Here is a 20,345-nt window from a genome sequence, read left to right as displayed (position 1 = left end):
TCACCATGGACCATGGTTAACTCTTTCAGTAGGCCCCTGGGCGACACAGCCTCAATTCTATTTTAGTTTGGTTTATCACCTCAAACAGCCCCATTGGTATTCTACATAAAGCCCTCCTAACATCCTATGAATTAATTGGATACAGCCCCCTAAATCTCATGGATTCCTTATATAAAGCCTTATGTGTGCCCTGGCACTTGTCCCGGTATGCCCAGTGCTGGCACTGGCCCTGTCCTTGACTACAATTAAATCCTACCCACACTGCTAGGTTTTCATTGCAGTGTGTATACTAGTAGTCCATGATCTTAGGAAGAATCGTATAACACAATACCTCCATATTCTTTGACCTTTTTTAAACTTCTATAAAACCCCAACAAATTCAGTTTTTTCAAATAGAGTAAATTTGAAATGTCCTTTTTTATGTCTTACAAAGAAGTCAATAAGAAAAATCATATACCCAGGGAGTAGTTTGTCTTAAGTATCATAACGCAAAAAAAAAAAAAAAATATTGTAACATTTGGCCAGTGAGGGAAACAAGTGGGATAAGTCTCTCATCACCCTCTCACCTACATACGCCATTTCATGTATTCACATGTATTCACGCTGTATTACTAAAGGACACCGGACGCCGTTAACTTGCACGATTCCATATTCGGCTCCCTCAAACTGTGTGCTCTATTGCTCTTCATTGTTGACATTCTGTTTCATGTTATATCTCAAAATCTAAATCCTGACAGAATTACTGTAAACCCTGCTCTTTGCTGAAAGGAATCTCGTAAAGCCTAGAAGGTACTGTAGCCAGGTGATAATGGATGGGTTAGCATGATTTCAGTAATGCCTCTCACAGGCATTACAAGCCCAGCTTTCTGCAGATCATAAATGTTCTTTTTTGTTTTCTCATTTCCCTTCCTTCAAAACCCGCTAGTCTGCGATCAAGAAATATTACAGACAGTGAAAAACTCTGCTTTTCTGCGCCTTACTGGAAATATAGTTGAGAATAAATAAATAATGCAAAATGAATATAGAACATCCTGAACCCAGTCATTTATAAGCCGCGGCAAAACTTTTTCTTTCCAATTTGCGGATAGTATATAGATTTCATTTTGGAAAGTCGCTGTGTCTTAAAATTCTTTTTTTTTTTCATTTTCTTTTGTTTGCTTGTGTTCTGAGGACACAGTTGCGGATGAAATGTTGCAATTTCAAAGCAGATTATTTGGTGAATAAAACATATCTTTAACCTATGTGTACAAAAATAAAGAATATTGGAAAATTGCATAAATTTTAATTCCCTGGTGTTGTTACTAGCGCCGGTCTAATAATATAGAGGGGTCGGAAGGGAATATTATTTCTCAATGGTTTCTCTGTCATCTATAGTTAGCTGAAGGATTTGTAGAGCAGCAGAGGAGAATTTGTAATTTGCACAGCTCTGCAGTATTTTCTAAAATTCCCATTGCTTGAGAGTTTTCTATAACAGCCTCAAATTAGGAAATAATGTACTGTACTGTATAGAGTTTTCAGCACAAGTCATAGAAGCAGGAAAAAAAACCTGATACTAAAAACTTACACTTACCAGCCCAACTTCTACAAGTTTTTAAAAAGGCATGGCTTCAAATTTCAGCAATAAATCTTTTGTTAGGAGCTTTAAATTTAACATGTTTGGGTTGAGGAGCTTCTATCTAAATAGGCCTCTCATGGAACATTCCCGGAGCAATAAGAATTCATACACAGCTCTACTAAGGGACATAGGAATGCCTTCATTCACAATAAGGAAGCCCTTCCTTGGATTGGTTACATTTCATAACTTGCTGATAGAGTTCACACAAGGGCTCCTAGGTGTGGTGAAACCTTAGCATCAACTGATTTCCAACCCGATGGTCTAGATCAGTAAAGATTCAGTAATAGGAATTAAGTTCTAGTATGAAATGATGTGCTGCTCAGGTTGAGGTTCTGGTGTAAGTAATATTAATATTTGTAAGGGTGGGGACTATGAATTCAGGAATGAACTGTTTCCTTTATCAGGTCCTTAAAAGGCAGAGTTTCAGGAGGACCCTTGTAGATTAGCTCTGGTGGCTGGTGGAATATTGTGTGTTCCTCCAGTCACCGGAGCTAAACTACAAGGGTCAAGCAGGGTCAGGATTAATGAACTTCTACCCTCACCATCCTCTCAACACTCTTCCTTTTACAGACCTGATGAAGGGCACAGTGAATGGAGCACCAAAACATCATAAATCAGAATGTTTCGACTGTGGCCAATTTTACACTGTAGTCTTTAGGGAAAAGTCTGGTATTTTTAGGCGAAAAATATATATAAATAAATAGATCTAACTGGAATTTTATTACATATCACTTTACCTTTGTGATAAAGAGGTGGAAGATTTTTCTTGCCTGTGGTAATGGGACAGATGGTATAACCATTCAACCTGGCCAATGGCAAAGCTGGAAATTGGAATAAAAAGTATTGATACATCTATATGTCTTCAGTTTTACATTTCAGTTTTGCATTATTTGGAGAACAATGTAAATTTTATCTGGGGATTGACTGGTTATTCTGCATGGGTAATAAAAGATTTTTTTGGATCAGACTACAATGCAGAATGTTGTGATCTTTAATGAACATATGTGATTGTATGTTATTGAATAACATTTGATTATGATACATGAGGGTACACCCTTAATAACCATAATATGATTGTGTTCTATTACAGTACCTGGCTTCCCTTATCCTGCTGCAACAGCTGCTGCTGCGTACAGAGGAGCACACCTCAGAGGCAGAGGACGCACGGTCTACAACACATTTCGTGCTGCAGCACCTCCTCCTCCAATCCCTGCTTATGGCGGGTAAGATCAACATCCTTTTGTAGTATTATAATACATTCCCAGTAGCAAAAATAAACTATGGTAGAGAGAAATACATGCTGTTCTTGTCTTCCCGCAGAAACTAACACAGCATGTTGCTAGGCCAAGTGCCTGAAGTTGTGCACCTTGCACAGGCTATTGAAAAATGACTGTAATTTGTACTGTCATGGTTGGTGGCTTTAAGCATCTGATATGTCACATGTTGTTATGTAAATTCTACTAGAGCTTAAATGCTGCAGAAACAAAGAAATTGTTACAATTGAAGATGTATCTTTGATGATTGCAAACATCTGGTCATTAAGGAGGTTGGATGAAGCTGAGAGTGTACAACTCCCCCCAGAATCTGATTAATATGGTTTCAATGCACCAATAAAAATCCAGCCAGGAATGCAGGTGCCTGGATCAGAAAACATCTGAACCACCACAGCCTACGATATATCTAATATACACAATACACAGAGCGGAAGGAAATATTTCTCTGCATTACTTTATTTATAATTCTTGGCCGTAAATCAAATCTTTTCTGACTTCCAACCAACTAAATGTGAGGCATCAACCGTTACTGTCTGTCATAACTTGAACATTACACAAGCTCAAGATATAAAGTTTATAGCCAAAAGTAAATAAACACAACATAAACATAATGGAACATGGTAGTAAATGTACCATAAATTATTACTTATTATAACGGGTCTCTACAACACTTTGTATTGTCCTTGGAAAATCAATCCACTATGATAAATCTGATGTACAAAACGCTCTTATAATAAGGTGACAAACTAGCGCAAAATGTCTGCTTAATGATAAACCTTTAATGTAGGATTCAACATAAAAGACATATAAATTGCATGTAAAAACAAACAAACACATTTTTGGTCTACTTTACAAACCATGGACTATATTTGACTGCACCTTTGTGGTAAAGGTGCAGTCAAATATAGTCCATGGTTTGTAAAGGTGCAGTCAAAGGTGCAGGTTTACCTTTGTGGTAAAGGTAAACCTTCTTTGTTTTTGATGGATACATTCAGCATCAAAATATAAGGCCTTTCATGTTTTAAGTGTCATTTCTAGAAATACACATAGCCTAAAAAGAGAAGTGCCTGCATGAATATACCTGGATGTAGAAATTTAGCAGAAGAGGGTGCACCACCATAACCATTGGGGCACATTTACTAAGAACAGTGCAGTGTGTCCTATGTGCAGTTTTCCTGTGTAGTGTGCAGGTGCACCAGATTCAGGATTTCTGGCACACGTTTTTCATGAATCTTGTGCCCCCTGCACTGCCCCGACAGAGTGCACCAACTGTTTTTGGTGCACCATTAACATACAGCTTTCAAAACAACTCTGTCGGACTGTGCATGTTAAATCAGGCGCACGGTCCGACTGAGCACCGGAATGTTCCTAATTTGTGTTGCATGAAGCATAGTACAGCTGCGCCACAAAATTTCTTAAATACCTGTGCAGGCAGCTTGCATCTAGAAGAACGTAGAAAACTGACATAAAGGGCCTTAGTAAATGTGCCCCATTGTAAACCAAAATGCTAATTTTTACGTAAATACAGAAATTAAGATTTCTCTGGTTGTAGATGGAGGGTCATTTGACTGCTGACTGTCCATGACCACTCTGCACATACTGTACCTTCCAGGACATAAAGCTTGTTTCCTTGTATAGTATCAAAAAAAGGTCCTGGAAGGTACATGGACAGTAAGAGATCACATGATCCTCCATCTGCGGCCATTTTTTGGACAGTAATGACAGCTGATAAGGGTTCTAATTCAGTACATATTAGGATCTTTTAACATTTTCTGAATACCATTTTAATAGAATAATTACTTTAAATGCATTTGTTCGTGAGGAAGTTGGTGTGTTTCTTTATTAAGGCTGTAACATATATTATATATCACTCTTTCTGTGGATGCCAATATCTACAGTCAATTTATTTCACATACATTTATTATTAGGCCGTGTAGTCTCATCCAATGTTTCCATTCATTAAGGCCTCAAACAACCTCTACAACACACATGGCTATACTACAGTCTGCTCCGAATCTGCCCTCAACATATCGGAATTATCTAGGCCAAATTCAATATTAACTAGAGCATGCAATGCTGGAATGAACATGTGGATATGCACACTGCTTCATCATGTGTAAACACACAAAGAGGGGAGCGGTATTACAGCGAGATCTCATTTGCAGGCTTAGTTGGCTGTCTGTTATCTCGCACTGATTTGCTTCTTCTTTTCTGTTTTTCTATTTGCAGTGTTGTTTACCAGGATGGATTTTATGGTGCAGATATTTATGTAAGTATCAAAGTGGATATTTTTTTATAGGCATGTTTATTGCTTTATGTTACATAAAAAGAAGATGGTCTTACCTATTTTTAAAGTTTAGAAATGTATTCTACTCTTCGCGAAGGCCGATGATCATATACATTCAAGCACTAACTATTGCATTTATTACACTTTGCATTTTTAATGGAGACCTTTCACCACCTCCACTACATTATTTAGTAGGTTCCACTCCGCAGATTTTAGAGGACTTTTAAAAGATCATTTGGGGGAATTTTAATAAGAGATAAGAGTCACTGGATTGATTTAGGGGCTTTTTGAAGTGCACCTAAGCCACAAGCTGTAAGAGTTGCGAATATTGGCACCCAAAATTATAATTGAGCACTTATTTGATGGAGGGAAGGAGACCTTTGCTGTCTTCTCCAGCCAAAGACCACCAACCCGATCTTAGGGAGCACAATCAGCATATTTAACAACACATATTCCAATAAATTCATAAAGTTTTACTCACAGATTTTAGTTTATGTGGGTATTGAAAAAACTGCAGATAAAAGAACTATGGACTATACTCAATTATTCGAAATGATTTGAAATGTTCAAACTTACAATATCTGTTGAGCACTTTTATGTAGCATTTATAGAAAAGAAGTGCAAGAAGAAAATATTTTATATGGGTGGGGTAGAGTAATTATTGCTTAGCATTTACCTGAACGGGAGCTGAGTCGCAGTAAGACAGCTTCACCACTACATGGAAAATGGAGCTGTTCTCCTAGCTCTGTTCTTTTTGTGGAGTCCAATACCTTAGGCAGCCATTATCTGCTGATTGGCGGTAGTCCCAAACCATCACCAACTTGATGTTGATGATCTATCCTATAAATAGGTAACTTAATATTAATATAACTATAACTAATTAATATATAAGAAGAAGAATAATATAAGGATAAAATAATTACAAAAAACATTAAAATAAATGCTTAAAAATATTATATTTAGTTAAAGAGTGACCGTCATTTCAGATGATTTATGATAACGTGGGGGCTGTTGTGAACATTTTTGTAATATACTTCATTAACAAATTCTCCTTAGTTTGTAAAGTAACAGGCTGTAAAGTTCCCCCTAGTTATAATGTTACTTCTACTTTGCTAGGGCAAATCTGTCTGCAGGATTCTCTCCTATTTTCTACACAGCTGTGAGTGATAAACCTTTCTGCTCTCTCCCTGGGTGCAGTATGCTTTGGGCATAATTTCAAACATCAAGCTGAAAGTGAAGGGGTTAATCCTCACTACTATAGCCGTTTAACCAAACACAGAAAGATTAGATGTGAGCTGATGCAGCCTCCATAGACACGCACTGTACATATATACATATAATACAGCCCCCTATGTACAAGAATATAACTACTATAATACTGCCCCCTATGTACAAGAATATAACTACTATAATACTGCCCCCTATGTACAAGAATATAACTACTATAATACTGCCCCCTATGTACTGGAATATGACTTTTATAAAATTGCTCTTCCCCCCTCCACAGACAACTAGCCCCTCCAGGTCTGCTCTCTCGCCTCAATGATGCCCCCAGTTCTAGTCCCCCCCCCTTTTGCCCCCAGTTGTAGCCTTCCCCCTGCTGTTCCCAGTTCTAGTTCCTCCTCCTCACTGTGAGCAGTCCTGTTCCGCAGAAGGCTGTATAGAGGAGAAGCTGGAGGATCATGTGATGATGATATCATCACAAGTCCTTGAGCTTCCCCTCTGTACAACAGCTGGACAGGCGCTGAAGAACGGTGCTTACTGCACACATGTTTTAATTACTTTTTGCCAGAACCTGAGGATTGGTGGGCCGCCGGTTGTATCAGTGATCTAAAAACAGCTGCCTCAGACCACAGCAATGATGTCAGTAGGGTCAGCAACAGCTAGGTGGGGTAGGTGAAATTATCATAAGTTGGCGAAAGATGGCAGGGGACTAGGTGGTGCAGTTACAACTTCCCCAAGCCTCTGCTGAGTGAATACATTGCCCAGGAGGACAGAAAACACTGGTGATGTCACTTTCCATATAAGAACAGTGACATCATTGGGGAAACACTCTGTTGTTCACTCCTCCCCCCACGTTCAGGGGAAGGAGAAGTTAACGGGCAACATATTTCACTGCATACAGTGGGATATGTGTGTGCCATATGTTGTAAGGACACATTAGGAAATGGGCCCCATGTGTCCTTACAATATTTTCAAAAAACGATATATCAACCCAGCTGAACTCCAGACAAATTTTTTTTGTCCCTGTGAAAACTGGATTTTCAAAATCTTGGGATCTCATGGGAACAAGGATTAGTAATAAATCTTAACTGCAAACCCCTTTGATACAGTAAATCATTGCATCCTGGGAATAAAGCACAATAAACTACCAGCACCCAGTGGTCTGTCTATAACTAAGGGTGGTCTTAAGTCAGGGACCGGCTGTATACTCCATGTATTATTTACTGGAAAATATAAGGTAATTGTGGTTGGTATTGCTATGATTTATTTTTCATTCTGCATATTAGATCAATCTTCTATTGTAGAACATAGCTTCATGTTACCGAGTATGGTGATTCCAAAAATCCAATTTTTGTATAGTGTTCTACATTGTGGCGATTTAATCTATCACTGGACACAATGGTAAAACCTACAAAACGCCTTGTAGTTGAAGAAGAGATCTGTAATTAATTTTGTCAGTTATGTAATAAAGGCATTGTACTGATTTCCCATAGGAATCTACTTATGCTATGCTGGAGTTATAGAAAGTAGGCCTGGGTTAACTGGCGGTATAATATAATGGCGATGTCAGAAAATATATTCTAATTTATTGCATAATAAATCAAGTATGAAAAATCTTTTTGGAATATCGACTGCCTTTATATCTCCAGTATGAATTGCAATGAAAACATACAAATATGAAGCACCTGTAGGAATACAATGAAGTAGTCTTCAATAGGATTACATTTGCTAGCCATTTTATTCCTGAAATTACAATTACATCTCGGCAGCGAGAAACTGATTTAAAATACATTGAAGAAGTGATCAAAATTTCATTATAGGAGAGCAGAACAGGTTTTCTACACATTGTCAATAATCTTTGAAAAATATTGTACAGCAATCATGAAATTGTGCATAATAGGTAAAAAAAAAAAAGTTTGCGGCTACAGAAGTAAAATTTGATCCAGCTGCTCAATTGATTTTCTCTGTACTCTTTATTCACTAGCAAATTTGATTTAATTTTACAGCCAAAGTCTAAACTCTATTTTCTTTTTGTTAGACTTTTTTTTTTCTTATTTAAGTATCACTAGAAAATAGCCGTCTTTGCTTTAAGCATGTACTTATGTTTCATATCATAGACAAGTGCCTATTATACAAATACAATCTTGGAATATTTCCCCAAATAATGGCAGGTTCTCTGTAAAATGAATTGTGTCTGTATAACACATTACTTCTACACAGATCATGGTCATGAGCTTGTGATGGTTAAAATAAAATAAAGTTCATCAAATACATATAGACCTTCATAGACATTTAAGCTATAGGTGTTTCAATGCCCAATAGGCTGTTCTTCCAGGGTTTTTATCTTATTGATCACCCATCCTTAGCATAGTTTTAATTAATTAATATCGGATTGTTGCGTGTCTGATGCAGAATGTTGGGTATCTGATGCAGAATGTTGGGTATCTGACGCAGATTGCCGTGTGTCTGATGCAGGTTGATGGGTGTCTGCGCAGATTGTGGGGTGTCTGACACAGATTGACAGGTGTCTAATGCAGATTGGCGAATGTCTTACATAGATTTAAAGGGTTTCTGATGCTTATTGGCGGGTGTCTGACACATCAAGTGTCTGATGAAGATTGGCGAGTGTCTGACGCAAATTGTTGGGTGTCTGACGCAGATTGTCGGGTGTCTGACGCATATTGTCGGGTATCTGATGCAGATTGGTGAGTGTCTGACACAGATTGACAGATGTCTGATGCAGATTGGTGAGTGTCTGACACAGATTGACAGATGTCTGATGCAGATTGAAAGGTGACTGACACAGATTGACATGTGTCTGATGCAGATTGGCAAGTGTCTGATGCAGATTGATGGGTGTCTGATGCAGATTGGCAAGTGTCTGATGCAGATTGATAGGTGTCTGATGCAGATTGGAAGGTGTCTGCTGCAGATTGGAAGGTGTGTCATGCAGATTTCAGAATCGCAAGTGTCTGTCGCAGATTGGCAGGTGTCTGATGCAGATTGACAGGATTCACATGCAAGTGCGTGTCAGACACAGATTGTCCAGTGTCTGACATAGATTGATAGGTGTCTGATACAGATTGACAGGTGTCTCATGCAGATTGGCAAATGTCTAACACAGATTGGTAGGTGTCTGTCGCAGATTGGCAGGTGTCTGACAATTATTGGCTGGTGTCCTATGCCAGTGCGTGTCTGACAAAGATCAATGATTGTCTGATGAAAACAATTGGATTCCAACTTTTTCCCCCCTTATTGGTAAATTCTGTAGGCACAACATAAAATTTTGTTAGCCCTGATCACCTATCTCACATCTTAAATAGAAAAATGCAATTATGCAATGTCTTAACATACATTTGATTTGTTGCTATTGTGTATCATAGTTCTGTGCGGGTAATGGTTTAGAAAATCATCAGGTAAAACAACCCTCACTTTTTCTTAAACCTCAAATTTCATCATTTTCTAAGATCGGCAGCACCAAGTGCGCAGCCCATGTAAGCCGGCTTGTATGTTGGCCCGATCCCACAAACTGAACACATTGCTCATGATGGGAGTCGTAGCATTATGCAGAAATATGATGCAAGTACTTCACGTTGCCAGGGAACTGCAGTACCGGCAATGTACCAGCTAATGGAGTACTAGCACTACGGTTCTGACGTCCAATATTCTCCAGTAGTTTTTATTGTTCTGTTTGGAACCGATTCAAGTAATTGCACATACTAACACATACATACTAACACACACATACTAACACATACATACTAACACACACATACTAACATATACATACTAACACACACATACTAACATATACATACTAACACACGCATACTAACACATACATACTAACACACACATACTAACATATACATACTAACACACGCATACTAACACATACATACTAACACACACATACTAACATATACATACTAACACACACATACTAACATATACATACTAACACACGCATACTAACACATACATACTAACACACACATACTAACATATACATACTAACACACACATACTAACACATACATACTAACACACACATACTAACACATACATACTAACACACACATACTAACATATACATACTAACACACACATACTAACATATACATACTAACACACGCATACTAACACATACATACTAACACACACATACTAACATATACATACTAACACACGCATACTAACACACACATACTAACACACACATACTAACACATACATACTAACACACACATACTAACATATACATACTAACACACACATACTAACACATACATACTAACACACACATACTAACATATACATACTAACACACGCATACTAACACATACATACTAACACATACATACTAATGGTTGAAAACTTTTGCAAAACCTGCAGTAATAAATGACAGATTGTGGAATTAGATCCAGAGGGGAAGACACTTAAAGCTTCTTGAGTTTTTTCTACAGTGTGTGTGTAAGATTCGTTAAATATCCACGACACTGCTCTCGTACTTCACAGCAGGTTAGTTGTCATCAATTTTATTGTGGCTAACCAGCTGTGAATATGACTCATGTCTCTGCATTCCTTACAGTTTTTTGTAACCTTAAAGCGTTTCCTATGAATCTTTATTGATGGCCTATCCTCATTAAATGAAAGTTGAGGTTGCAGTTTTGAAACATGGCCATTACACAGAGCACTGAGCCGTCTCCTACAGCTACATACATGATATTGTGCTTGGCCTATATGGCTTATAAAGGGATGGGTTTAGCCATTGGCCACTCTTCAATCAGATGTATATGTCAATCCTGAAAGAGGACCATCAATACATTGATAACCCTGTTTAAGCTTCCATCATGATGCATACATATTTATGCCTTTCAGTAATATGTTTTAGTTTAAGTCTATCCACCATCTAAATCTACAACTACCTGTCTAAACATAAAAAGAATGCCACTGGCTGATTTTTATGACACATATTTAAGGATTTTGGCACATAATTTTTAGACTCACAGAGTCATTCACAACCTACATTTAATTTAACTGTTAACTGCTAACAGGTCTGACTTGATATAAACTAGTGATAACTGTCAGAGAGCGGCTTACCGTCCTTTCGGATTTACATAGCAGAGGACCCAAACTTTGGGTTTTGGTGCGTCCCACTCGACCAGGACAAATTGCCAGATTTGCAGCTGAACATTAAATCTGCCAAATTAATGCCCCTGGCCAGATAGCCATGGGTATGGTTAGGTAGAGGTGTCCTCGTAACTTTGCCGGATAGGCTGTTGGGCCACCAATACGCAATATGTTTGGGTTGCACAGATGCACACAAACACGAATGGAAAGTTTTGGTCAGCTCATCTCTCCTAAGAGACAAAACCTCTGGCTGGTAATTAAATCACCAATCTGAATAAATTCCCGCTATATTTTTACTATTTTGTGCTAATCTCCAGAAAGATAGGTCTTCAATATGGGTAAGGACTCACCATTTGTCTGACTATATGTGCATCCATGTACAATGTATGGGATATGAGGTTAGGAGATATATAGGTTATGAGGCTTTAGTGAAAGTAGCTCCTTGTATACTTGAGAGTGATAGTCTCCATATAATATAAGTGTATAAGTAAGGCAACTTTGTTTTAAGAGAGAGGAGAAATGAAATAATTGTTGCCTACTACTTATTTCATATTCCACTGGCTGTTGACGGTATTTTTATTTGGAATCTTGTGAGTTTTTATTTTACACTCTGTTAAAGTAATTTTCTATATATATAGTAAGGAGAAGAAGAATGAAAGTAGTATTTTATGAATTAGGTGTAGTTTATTACTCCATTTGTTTTGATGTTTTATATTGAGAGGAGTTTACATGCATGCATAATGGGAGGTCTGTGATTGGTGATTGTTAATAATATTTCTACAGTTTTTTTTGTAAATCCTACAGAAAGTTGGGCATGTAAATAGTGTACAATTTCATATTACAGTCACTCTATGACTGGTAATTCCAAAAGTATTACAACATAAAAATGTTTCCTTTATTCCACACATACAGTAAAAGAACTACAACATGAAAACCTTTGAGGTTGTCTGGTGGATGTTTTTTAAAGGGTCACTGTGTGATATAAAGAAAATCAAAACTTGAAAGCTATACAAACCTACCATATCTTTCCAACTGTATGTGTCAAGAGTGACTAGACAGTGGAAACAATGTTAGATCAAGATAGGTAGGTAATGGATGATGTTATGTATTGTTATTTTTGCAAATTTTGTTATGCCAAACTGACCGTTTAATAACACTTCCATGCCAGAGAACACCTATAATATGGCTGTGAGAATTCTTTCCTTTGTGTGATTCTCTAGATTAAAATCTGTAAAGCACTACAGAACTTGATGGCTCTATATAAATAAAGATTATTATTATTATTATTTATCATACATTCAGTATAATATAGCCCCGTCTATGGATAGTCACCAACAGTACATTAACCTACAACCAAAGAACATTGTAAATGTCATAAAATTATTATTTAATACATACCTTCTATGCTGTTTTCATTTATTTTAGTAGAGAAATGTTGAGTTATTTTAAGTTTTCATCTATTTGCATTCAATCCATTACATTTCTTTTTCCTTATAGAGTAGTGTGCCAAGAGCTTCTATTTGGTAATAAATTATCACAGGTATGAAGTCTGCTGGTGATGCAAAAACCTTCTCACTGAATGTTGTTTGCTATGTTATACTAACAGCAAAAATGTGGCATCCTTCTATATCCTATCATGTGCACAGTTAAACATGAAAGTAGCAAGATTGTGGCCAATTGGGCATCTATATGTTTCTCTTCCTAAAAGCCAGTCACACTAAGCTTGCTGGATGGTGCATGTGTTTCACTGTCACAAACTGTATACCTGAATGCTGTTCACTTATAATATTATTTAACTACACGAATGAACAGTGATTACTCCTTGAAAGTCTGTAAAAGGAGACCACTAACTACCTAATATAAGAAGAAATACTGTATGTTTGCCATTTGCATCTTTATACTATAATTTTATATAATTTCTATATTTCCTTGTCTTCTTTTCATTTACCCCGAATTGGATATAGGTGTTTATGTGCTTACTCATTTTAGTAACTTAAATGATTTCTCCACCTGATTGTTCATTAAATGCGATCCTCTTAAAAATAAATAAACAAAAGAAGTAATCCTCACCAGAGTTACTAGCTATGATTATAATTGGCCAGGGGGTGTCCGGGTCAGACGGCCGAAAACGACCACTGGGTCAACTCATCTCCTATGCTAATTTTATTGTTCCATGTTTTCTATTGTTTCAATTCTTTATGGGTCTTTGCTATCTGTTGCTTCTTGACACATAGAATACATGTAACCAAATACTGTTAGGCACTCACTATAAAAAGCCAGTTGTCGGTGATAGGTAAACTATTTTTTTTTATGTCGGACTAAGTACAGTTTTGAAAAAAGTAAAGTCAATTGGACTTGTGTAAGCCTTTTTTTCTGCCCATTTTAAGTTTTTATAGTCATATATTAAACACATTGGTGGAATTTTATTAATCTGTCCATGCTTTTTTCTTCATATATATAATATACACTCAAAAACTAGCAGCACTCCAAGAAATCCAAAAATGAGTGAATTCAAAATACAGCGACGTTTCGGCTCAATGTAAGGCTTTTCAAGGGCTTGAAAAAGGCTCATATTGAGCCGAAACATTGCTGTATTTTGAATTATGGAATAATTTATGGAATTTATGGAATAAAAGAGAACCACTTGTTCACTAATTTTTGGATTTCTTGGAGTGCTGCTTATTTTCAAGTTTATCTGTTTGGAGGACCTGATGCCTGGTCTTTTTGATCCTGCACCCACCATTACCTTCTATAGTGTGTTGTTGGACTTTCCTTGAGTATACATATATAAATCAAGGAGGTTGTGGTCTGACCTTTCTTATTATAATGGTATATAAGCACCCCATGTAGCTGTGATAGAAGTGTATGTCCAGTTTATGCAGTTTCATCACACAGCAAGTTCTTGAAAGAGAACATACTCAATTCCTAGAAGATTACAATAACATCACATAACCCAATGGAAGAATTTCATAATTTAGATTTTAGGGCAGAAAGGAATAAATAAACAGCCTAATACTAGGTGAATAATATATACAGAAAAAACTTGTTTTTTTATGGTGTGTGCCTCAAATACCACCACAATCAATTGAAATTTATTGTAACATCCACCAAACCTACACTACACTTTTAATAGTACTAGACATTTGTAGTAGACAGTATAATTGTTGAAGAAGAAGCTCAAGATTAGATGAACAATCTGGTGTCTTTATTCACCCAACATGCATGATAAAGACTGCTTTGGAGGTTGAAATGTTGCATGATGGGTTAATAAAGACATCAAATTGTTCATTTAATCTTGAGCTGTTCTCCAGTCTCCCTCTTCAACATTTGTAGACATTTTTAGAGACATCCACCAATTCTGTGTCACACCTATCTCATCATAAACATCTAAAGATGGCCATTCTCGATCACCAAACCTCATGATTTAATATTCAGGAAATGCACAGACATTTCATGTAATAAGTCACTGACTAATAAATATATGATTGGATGAACTGAGCATGCACACTTGTATTACACTGCCAACATTTGTTAATTCTTTAATCACAAGTTATCATTAACTCTTTCCCGCTCCACGCCATACTAATTCGTCACAAAGTCAGTTTAATGGCATGAGCCGAGATGAGCTGAGCCGAGATCAGGAATTGCGGGGTGGGAGCTGTAATTTACCCCTGACATCCCTGTGCAACGCCCGTGATCGCAGGTCTATCACTGAAGCCAATGTAACACCAGATCACAGATCACCTGGAAAATATAGATAGATTTGATGTTGCTGTAATCGTACAGACCCGTTGTATAAATATAACATATTACCTAGGGTATATGGTGAACACCAAAAAAAAAAGTCAAAAGTCAATTACAGAATTGATGTTTGTTCTACAACTGCCCCCACAAAAAAATTCTGCAATAGGGCATAGCAACTCTAAAATAGCACCACTGAAAAATGCATCTAATCCCGCAAAAATCCCTTTCATGGTAACATTAACAGATAAACTAATTTTTCATAGTTCAAAACAGTGCACCATGAACCTACTAAAAACCATTCAATTCTATAAACTGGCTTATGCATGGCAAACAACAAGTAATGTCCACATGTGGGAAGTCTCCATACTCGAGAGACTGTATAAATTTTTAGGATTAAATAAACAAAGTACCAACAAAATTGAACTATTTATAATTTCACCTACATTTTGATTCAATTACTACAGTATAAAGATATAAAGGGGTTAACAATCTTCCTAAACATTGTTTCTGATATTTTGAGGGGGTTCAGATTTGAAAATTGGTTGATATATAGGGGTTTATAATTTTATATATTTCAATTTTCATTAAAAACAGTGATTATCCCCAAAAATGAAAATTCTGAAATCTCCTTAAAATACGGAAAACTGATGTTCAATTTTTAAGCCACAAAATAAATTATCTAGACACTTAAAAAATTGTGAAAATGTAGAGCAAACATATGGGAAATGTTATTTAGCAACTAACTTAGGTGTTAAAACTTTCTTCCTAAAAATGAGATAATTTAGAATTTAGAAAATTGTACATTTTTCAAAAAAATTCATCATTTTTCATTTTTTTTTATAAATGAATACAAAACGTATCAGCCAAAAGTTATCACTAAAAAGAAGTTCAATATGTGCCAAAAAACATTCTTAAAATCGCGTTGATCAGTAAAAGTTTTCAAAAGCTATAACATATAAAGTGAAGCATGTCAGAATACCAAAAATGGAGCTGAACCTTAAAGGACATCTACCGTCAGGATCAAGGATTAAAACACTGACATACTGATATGTGTCCCCTCTTGCAGGATCTGCTCTACTTTTAGCTTCTTATGCTGTTGTTTTTAAGAAAGAAAAATACTTCAAAAAATATCTAAATGAGCCTGAGGTGTTCCAGAGTTCATTAACGTCTATAGAGCCTGGAGCCCCTCAGGCTAATTTGCATAATTTTAAAAGCTTATTTTTGTAATATCCAGGACATAAGAAGCTAAAAAAAAGAGCAGAACCTGCCAGTGTACCTGGTTTGCAATCCTTGATCCTGGTGGTAGATCTCCTATAAGCTATAAACTGGTTATGTCCTGAAGGGGTTAACATAGAAAGCTTGTTTTTAAAAAAAATATATAAAAACAAATATTTATATTTGGAGAACCACAGTATCTGTGTATCTAAATATACCTATTTACAACATTTGCATTTCAAATGATGTCTACGTTCTAAGCATTCATATCATCATGGGGTCTGAAGGCCACTGTAAATATATCCTTAGTGACAATTGGGTGGTGGGTTCTAATTGGAACATAAACGGTGTTTGTTTTATGTATGGAGAATGGCCTCTGATTGTTAATTGGCATGCTGCGATCATTGCGGAATGGTTGATATAACATTGTGGTCCACTGAACAAGAAGCTCGGCTGTTTTCACAGTTTGATCATCAATGCATCACTGAACACAATTCTTTGAAATCCATGTTTTTGTTTGTCCTCTGCTTAAACGAACAGCTGCAATTACTGTTACATACAACTGAATGTTAATTGGACAAAAAAAAAATAATCAAAAATACTGATACCAATTAGCAAATTACTGCCACTTTTTATTCTCCCCCTACAAAATAATACACTTATCTTAACATGCAGCAGTTGTACTGAGTGTGATGTCTGCGGTGTTTCTACACATATTGCTGAATGATGATAAAGCATGTCATTCACACAGTGTAGGATCATGCTTCCTAGTTTACTGTGAACAAACTAGAATACTTTATAGTTAATGAGTCTAAATGTCTTAGTAATTTATTTCGATTTGTGGAGACTGTTATTATTGTAGAAAGGGAAATGTCCACATGCAACGTGAATTCTAAGTTTTTTTTAAGTATTCAAAATATAAAGAGAACCTGTTATCGTAATCCTGGCCACTCAACTGTTATTTTTTTAAACGTATGTAAATTTAATTTTGGGGAAAAAATCCAGTTAAAATTGTAAATTATTGTTTGCCTTCTCTGATTTAACTGTGATCAAAAGTCTATTGAGCAGCCTTACTTACCTGGAGTTCTTGAAAGTACAAAATTTGGCTAATATTTCTAAGCATGCATACTAAATTATTTAGTCATAAGAACTCTATGGATGAGAACTGTTTGAGTTCTATGGTTATGAATACAAGGCCATATTTAAAAATATCTGGTTAATACAGGGCCTTTATAACTTCAGGTGAACAAAATCACATATAAATTCTACCATGTCATTAATTATTTCACCAAATAAATGCCTAAAATGAAAAATTCTAAGTCTGCTCACATAAAGATATACCAGCACAACCTTGAAGTCAATGTTTCCTGTATGAATTTATCAGTCTTTCAAATCATTTTTTATTACAATGTTAATTCAGTTCATTGAGGACTGTGAGCATTCCAGCAATTGTGCTGAGGTCTGGTCTTTAAAGGAAATCTACCAATAGATTTCCTCTTGAGTAACCATGAACACTGTTTGGTAGCTCCCAAAAGCATGATTTGAACTATATGTTAATTAGGAGCTCTGTGCTAAAATTAACATAATTTTTTTGGAAGCTCAAATGCTTTGGAGGGTGTTACTATCTAAGAACTTCTCCCACGCCACCCTGCTCCTTCTGCCAGAAATCTCTAGGAAGCACAGAGTAACAGATATGTGCCGCTGCAATATTTCTGGCAGAAAGCAAAGCGCCTAGGGAGCAATGGCAATAGCCAGACCCACCTGAGGGGCTCTGATGGTGCCCACCAAAGCAATTGTACTTTATTTAAATTAAGTTAAAGTGAATTTTCTAAGTAAAACACAGAAAAAAAGCTTATAATAAGCATGTAGTCCTAATCATGCTGCTCACATCTACCCGCCAGCATCAATGGTTAATTGGGAGAAATCTAATGGTCAATCTCCTTTAAATGGGGAAAACTGCATGAAGAAGTTTAGGCCAAGTCTTGTTCCCCTCACATTTGGCTCTAGAACTCAGAGCAGTTCATGGTTGAATCAATGACTATAGGGGGCCCTGGTCCTGTGGAAACAAACAAATAGAATGTCCTGGGAAGATCGTTTCATGAATTGAATAATTTCCACTTTTAAGTAATCTTTTTCAATGTGGAAAGCTGGAATTCAACTCACCTTACAAACCTTCTCAAATTGTTAGACAGCAGCAATTGCTTTCCTTCTAGCCATTGCATTTTAACTTGCACCTAAATGCTTCACACCAAACTGCCAAAGTTCTGCTTTAATAGAGGTGGTCAAACTTGTTGATGTTCAGTTATTGAATGGCATTTGATTAACAGTATCTGGCTGTTGCTCAACCTCTTAATTCCAATACAAGAAGTTAGGGTTCCTTAATCTTTACACATTACATGCTCTTTGAACTTCAGTAAGACAAATTTATCTTCTATCCTAGATGTGCTAAATGTCTCAAATGACATTTATCATTTCAAATTGTATCAAATTCTGAGACATTTTTTGGTGCAAAAAAACTACAGATTAAACCATGCTTAAGGAAAACTTAAAAAATGGAAAGAAGTGACTTGAGACAATTGTGTGACATTTATGAGACATTTGTAAAAAAATGTTTCAAAAAGAGATCTGGAAAAAAAAATTAACAGAAGGAGAAAATGATAGTGATAAATTACCACAGAAGCAGATGGAAAAAAGATAGGCAAAAACAGGCCAAAACAGAGATAAGATAAATTACCCCCTTTATTTTTTCTCTATTTCCTATTCCTTTGTTACAAATATATATAAACTTTTAAAGTTTATTCACATGTGGAATATTTCTTGAAGAAACTTTTGTCCAAATTATCTAGAAGAATCCTGAATAAAATTCATGTTTGTTGGACGGAATAGAATTTCTTTTTCAGAAATTTCTGTGCTTGTTTATGTATAAATAAAGTAACCCTAATAACAATAGATTCAAAATTCAGATATTCTAATGCTGTTTAGTATCTACAGTCCACTGCCTTATGTTGAATTTCAGACCAATATTAATAATTTTTGTTTTTTTTAGGGTGGTTATGCTGCCTATCGATATGCTCAGCCTGCAACAGCAACTGCAGCTGCATACAGTGACAGGTAAGGACTGTTCATTTTACTTTTTGTGTGTTTCATTGGTTCCCTTAAAGCTTTAGGCCATACCTTGGTACTTATCTGTATGAAAGGTTGTATCAAAAGTGGCTCCATCTCTATCATAACCTAAACTTTAGGTTATCTAAAACCTTGTACATATGTTAAAAACACTATTTACTAGTAAAGTCAAATGTTACTCTTAAAGGGATTATCAGGTAGTCATTTTTCTTATGTGACCAAATACTGTAAAACAAAACAAATTAACTTGACTTGTTTTTTGACTAGTAATAGAGCTCTGCAGCTCCCAATATTTGTCAAAGTGCAGTCAATATAGCACATCACAGCTTAGCTGTAAGACATTGTAGAGCTGGATCACTGTATCAGAAACAAAGTAAATATTACTCATTTACATTCTTCAATGCATTTGGCCACAAATAAAATACCAACCTGAAAAACCGTCTTTAAACATTCAAATACAAAACATAAACCAATTATCGAGTAAAGTATAAAATTGTTAGGCAATTATAATACATACTACATATTGTTTTGCATTATGAAGCAACTTGAAAAAATTATTTAAAGGAATGACACTGAAATAGGACACTGAAGGGGCAGTATTGTTTGTGACTTTAGATGTGCCTATGGTCATTTGGTATCTAATTTAGACCAACAATACAACAATTTTGCACAAACCGGTAATAGAGCATCTACACAAGGAATGACCTTGCTTAGGGTTGGCTTCTACACA

General features: G+C 36.1%; 1 protein-coding gene across 11 annotated transcripts in view; it reads left to right on the top strand.

Annotated features, from left to right (window-relative positions):
• The window catches only part of RBFOX1 (RNA binding fox-1 homolog 1), a 432,857-nt gene that overhangs the window by 377,675 nt on the left and 34,837 nt on the right, over positions 1–20,345 (top strand). For all 11 annotated transcript variants that reach the window (XM_072120775.1, XM_072120779.1, XM_072120772.1 and 8 more), the window contains exons 8-10: positions 2,706–2,838; positions 5,119–5,158; positions 19,539–19,603. In XM_072120775.1, the coding sequence (XP_071976876.1) occupies positions 2,706–2,838; positions 5,119–5,158; positions 19,539–19,603 (238 nt within the window). The remainder of the gene's footprint in view (positions 1–2,705; positions 2,839–5,118; positions 5,159–19,538; positions 19,604–20,345) is intronic.

This window comes from Engystomops pustulosus, chromosome 8 (genome assembly GCF_040894005.1).
Source record: "Engystomops pustulosus chromosome 8, aEngPut4.maternal, whole genome shotgun sequence".
Classification (NCBI taxonomy): domain Eukaryota; kingdom Metazoa; phylum Chordata; class Amphibia; order Anura; family Leptodactylidae; genus Engystomops; species Engystomops pustulosus.
This window is presented reverse-complemented; position numbering and strand designations above follow the sequence as displayed.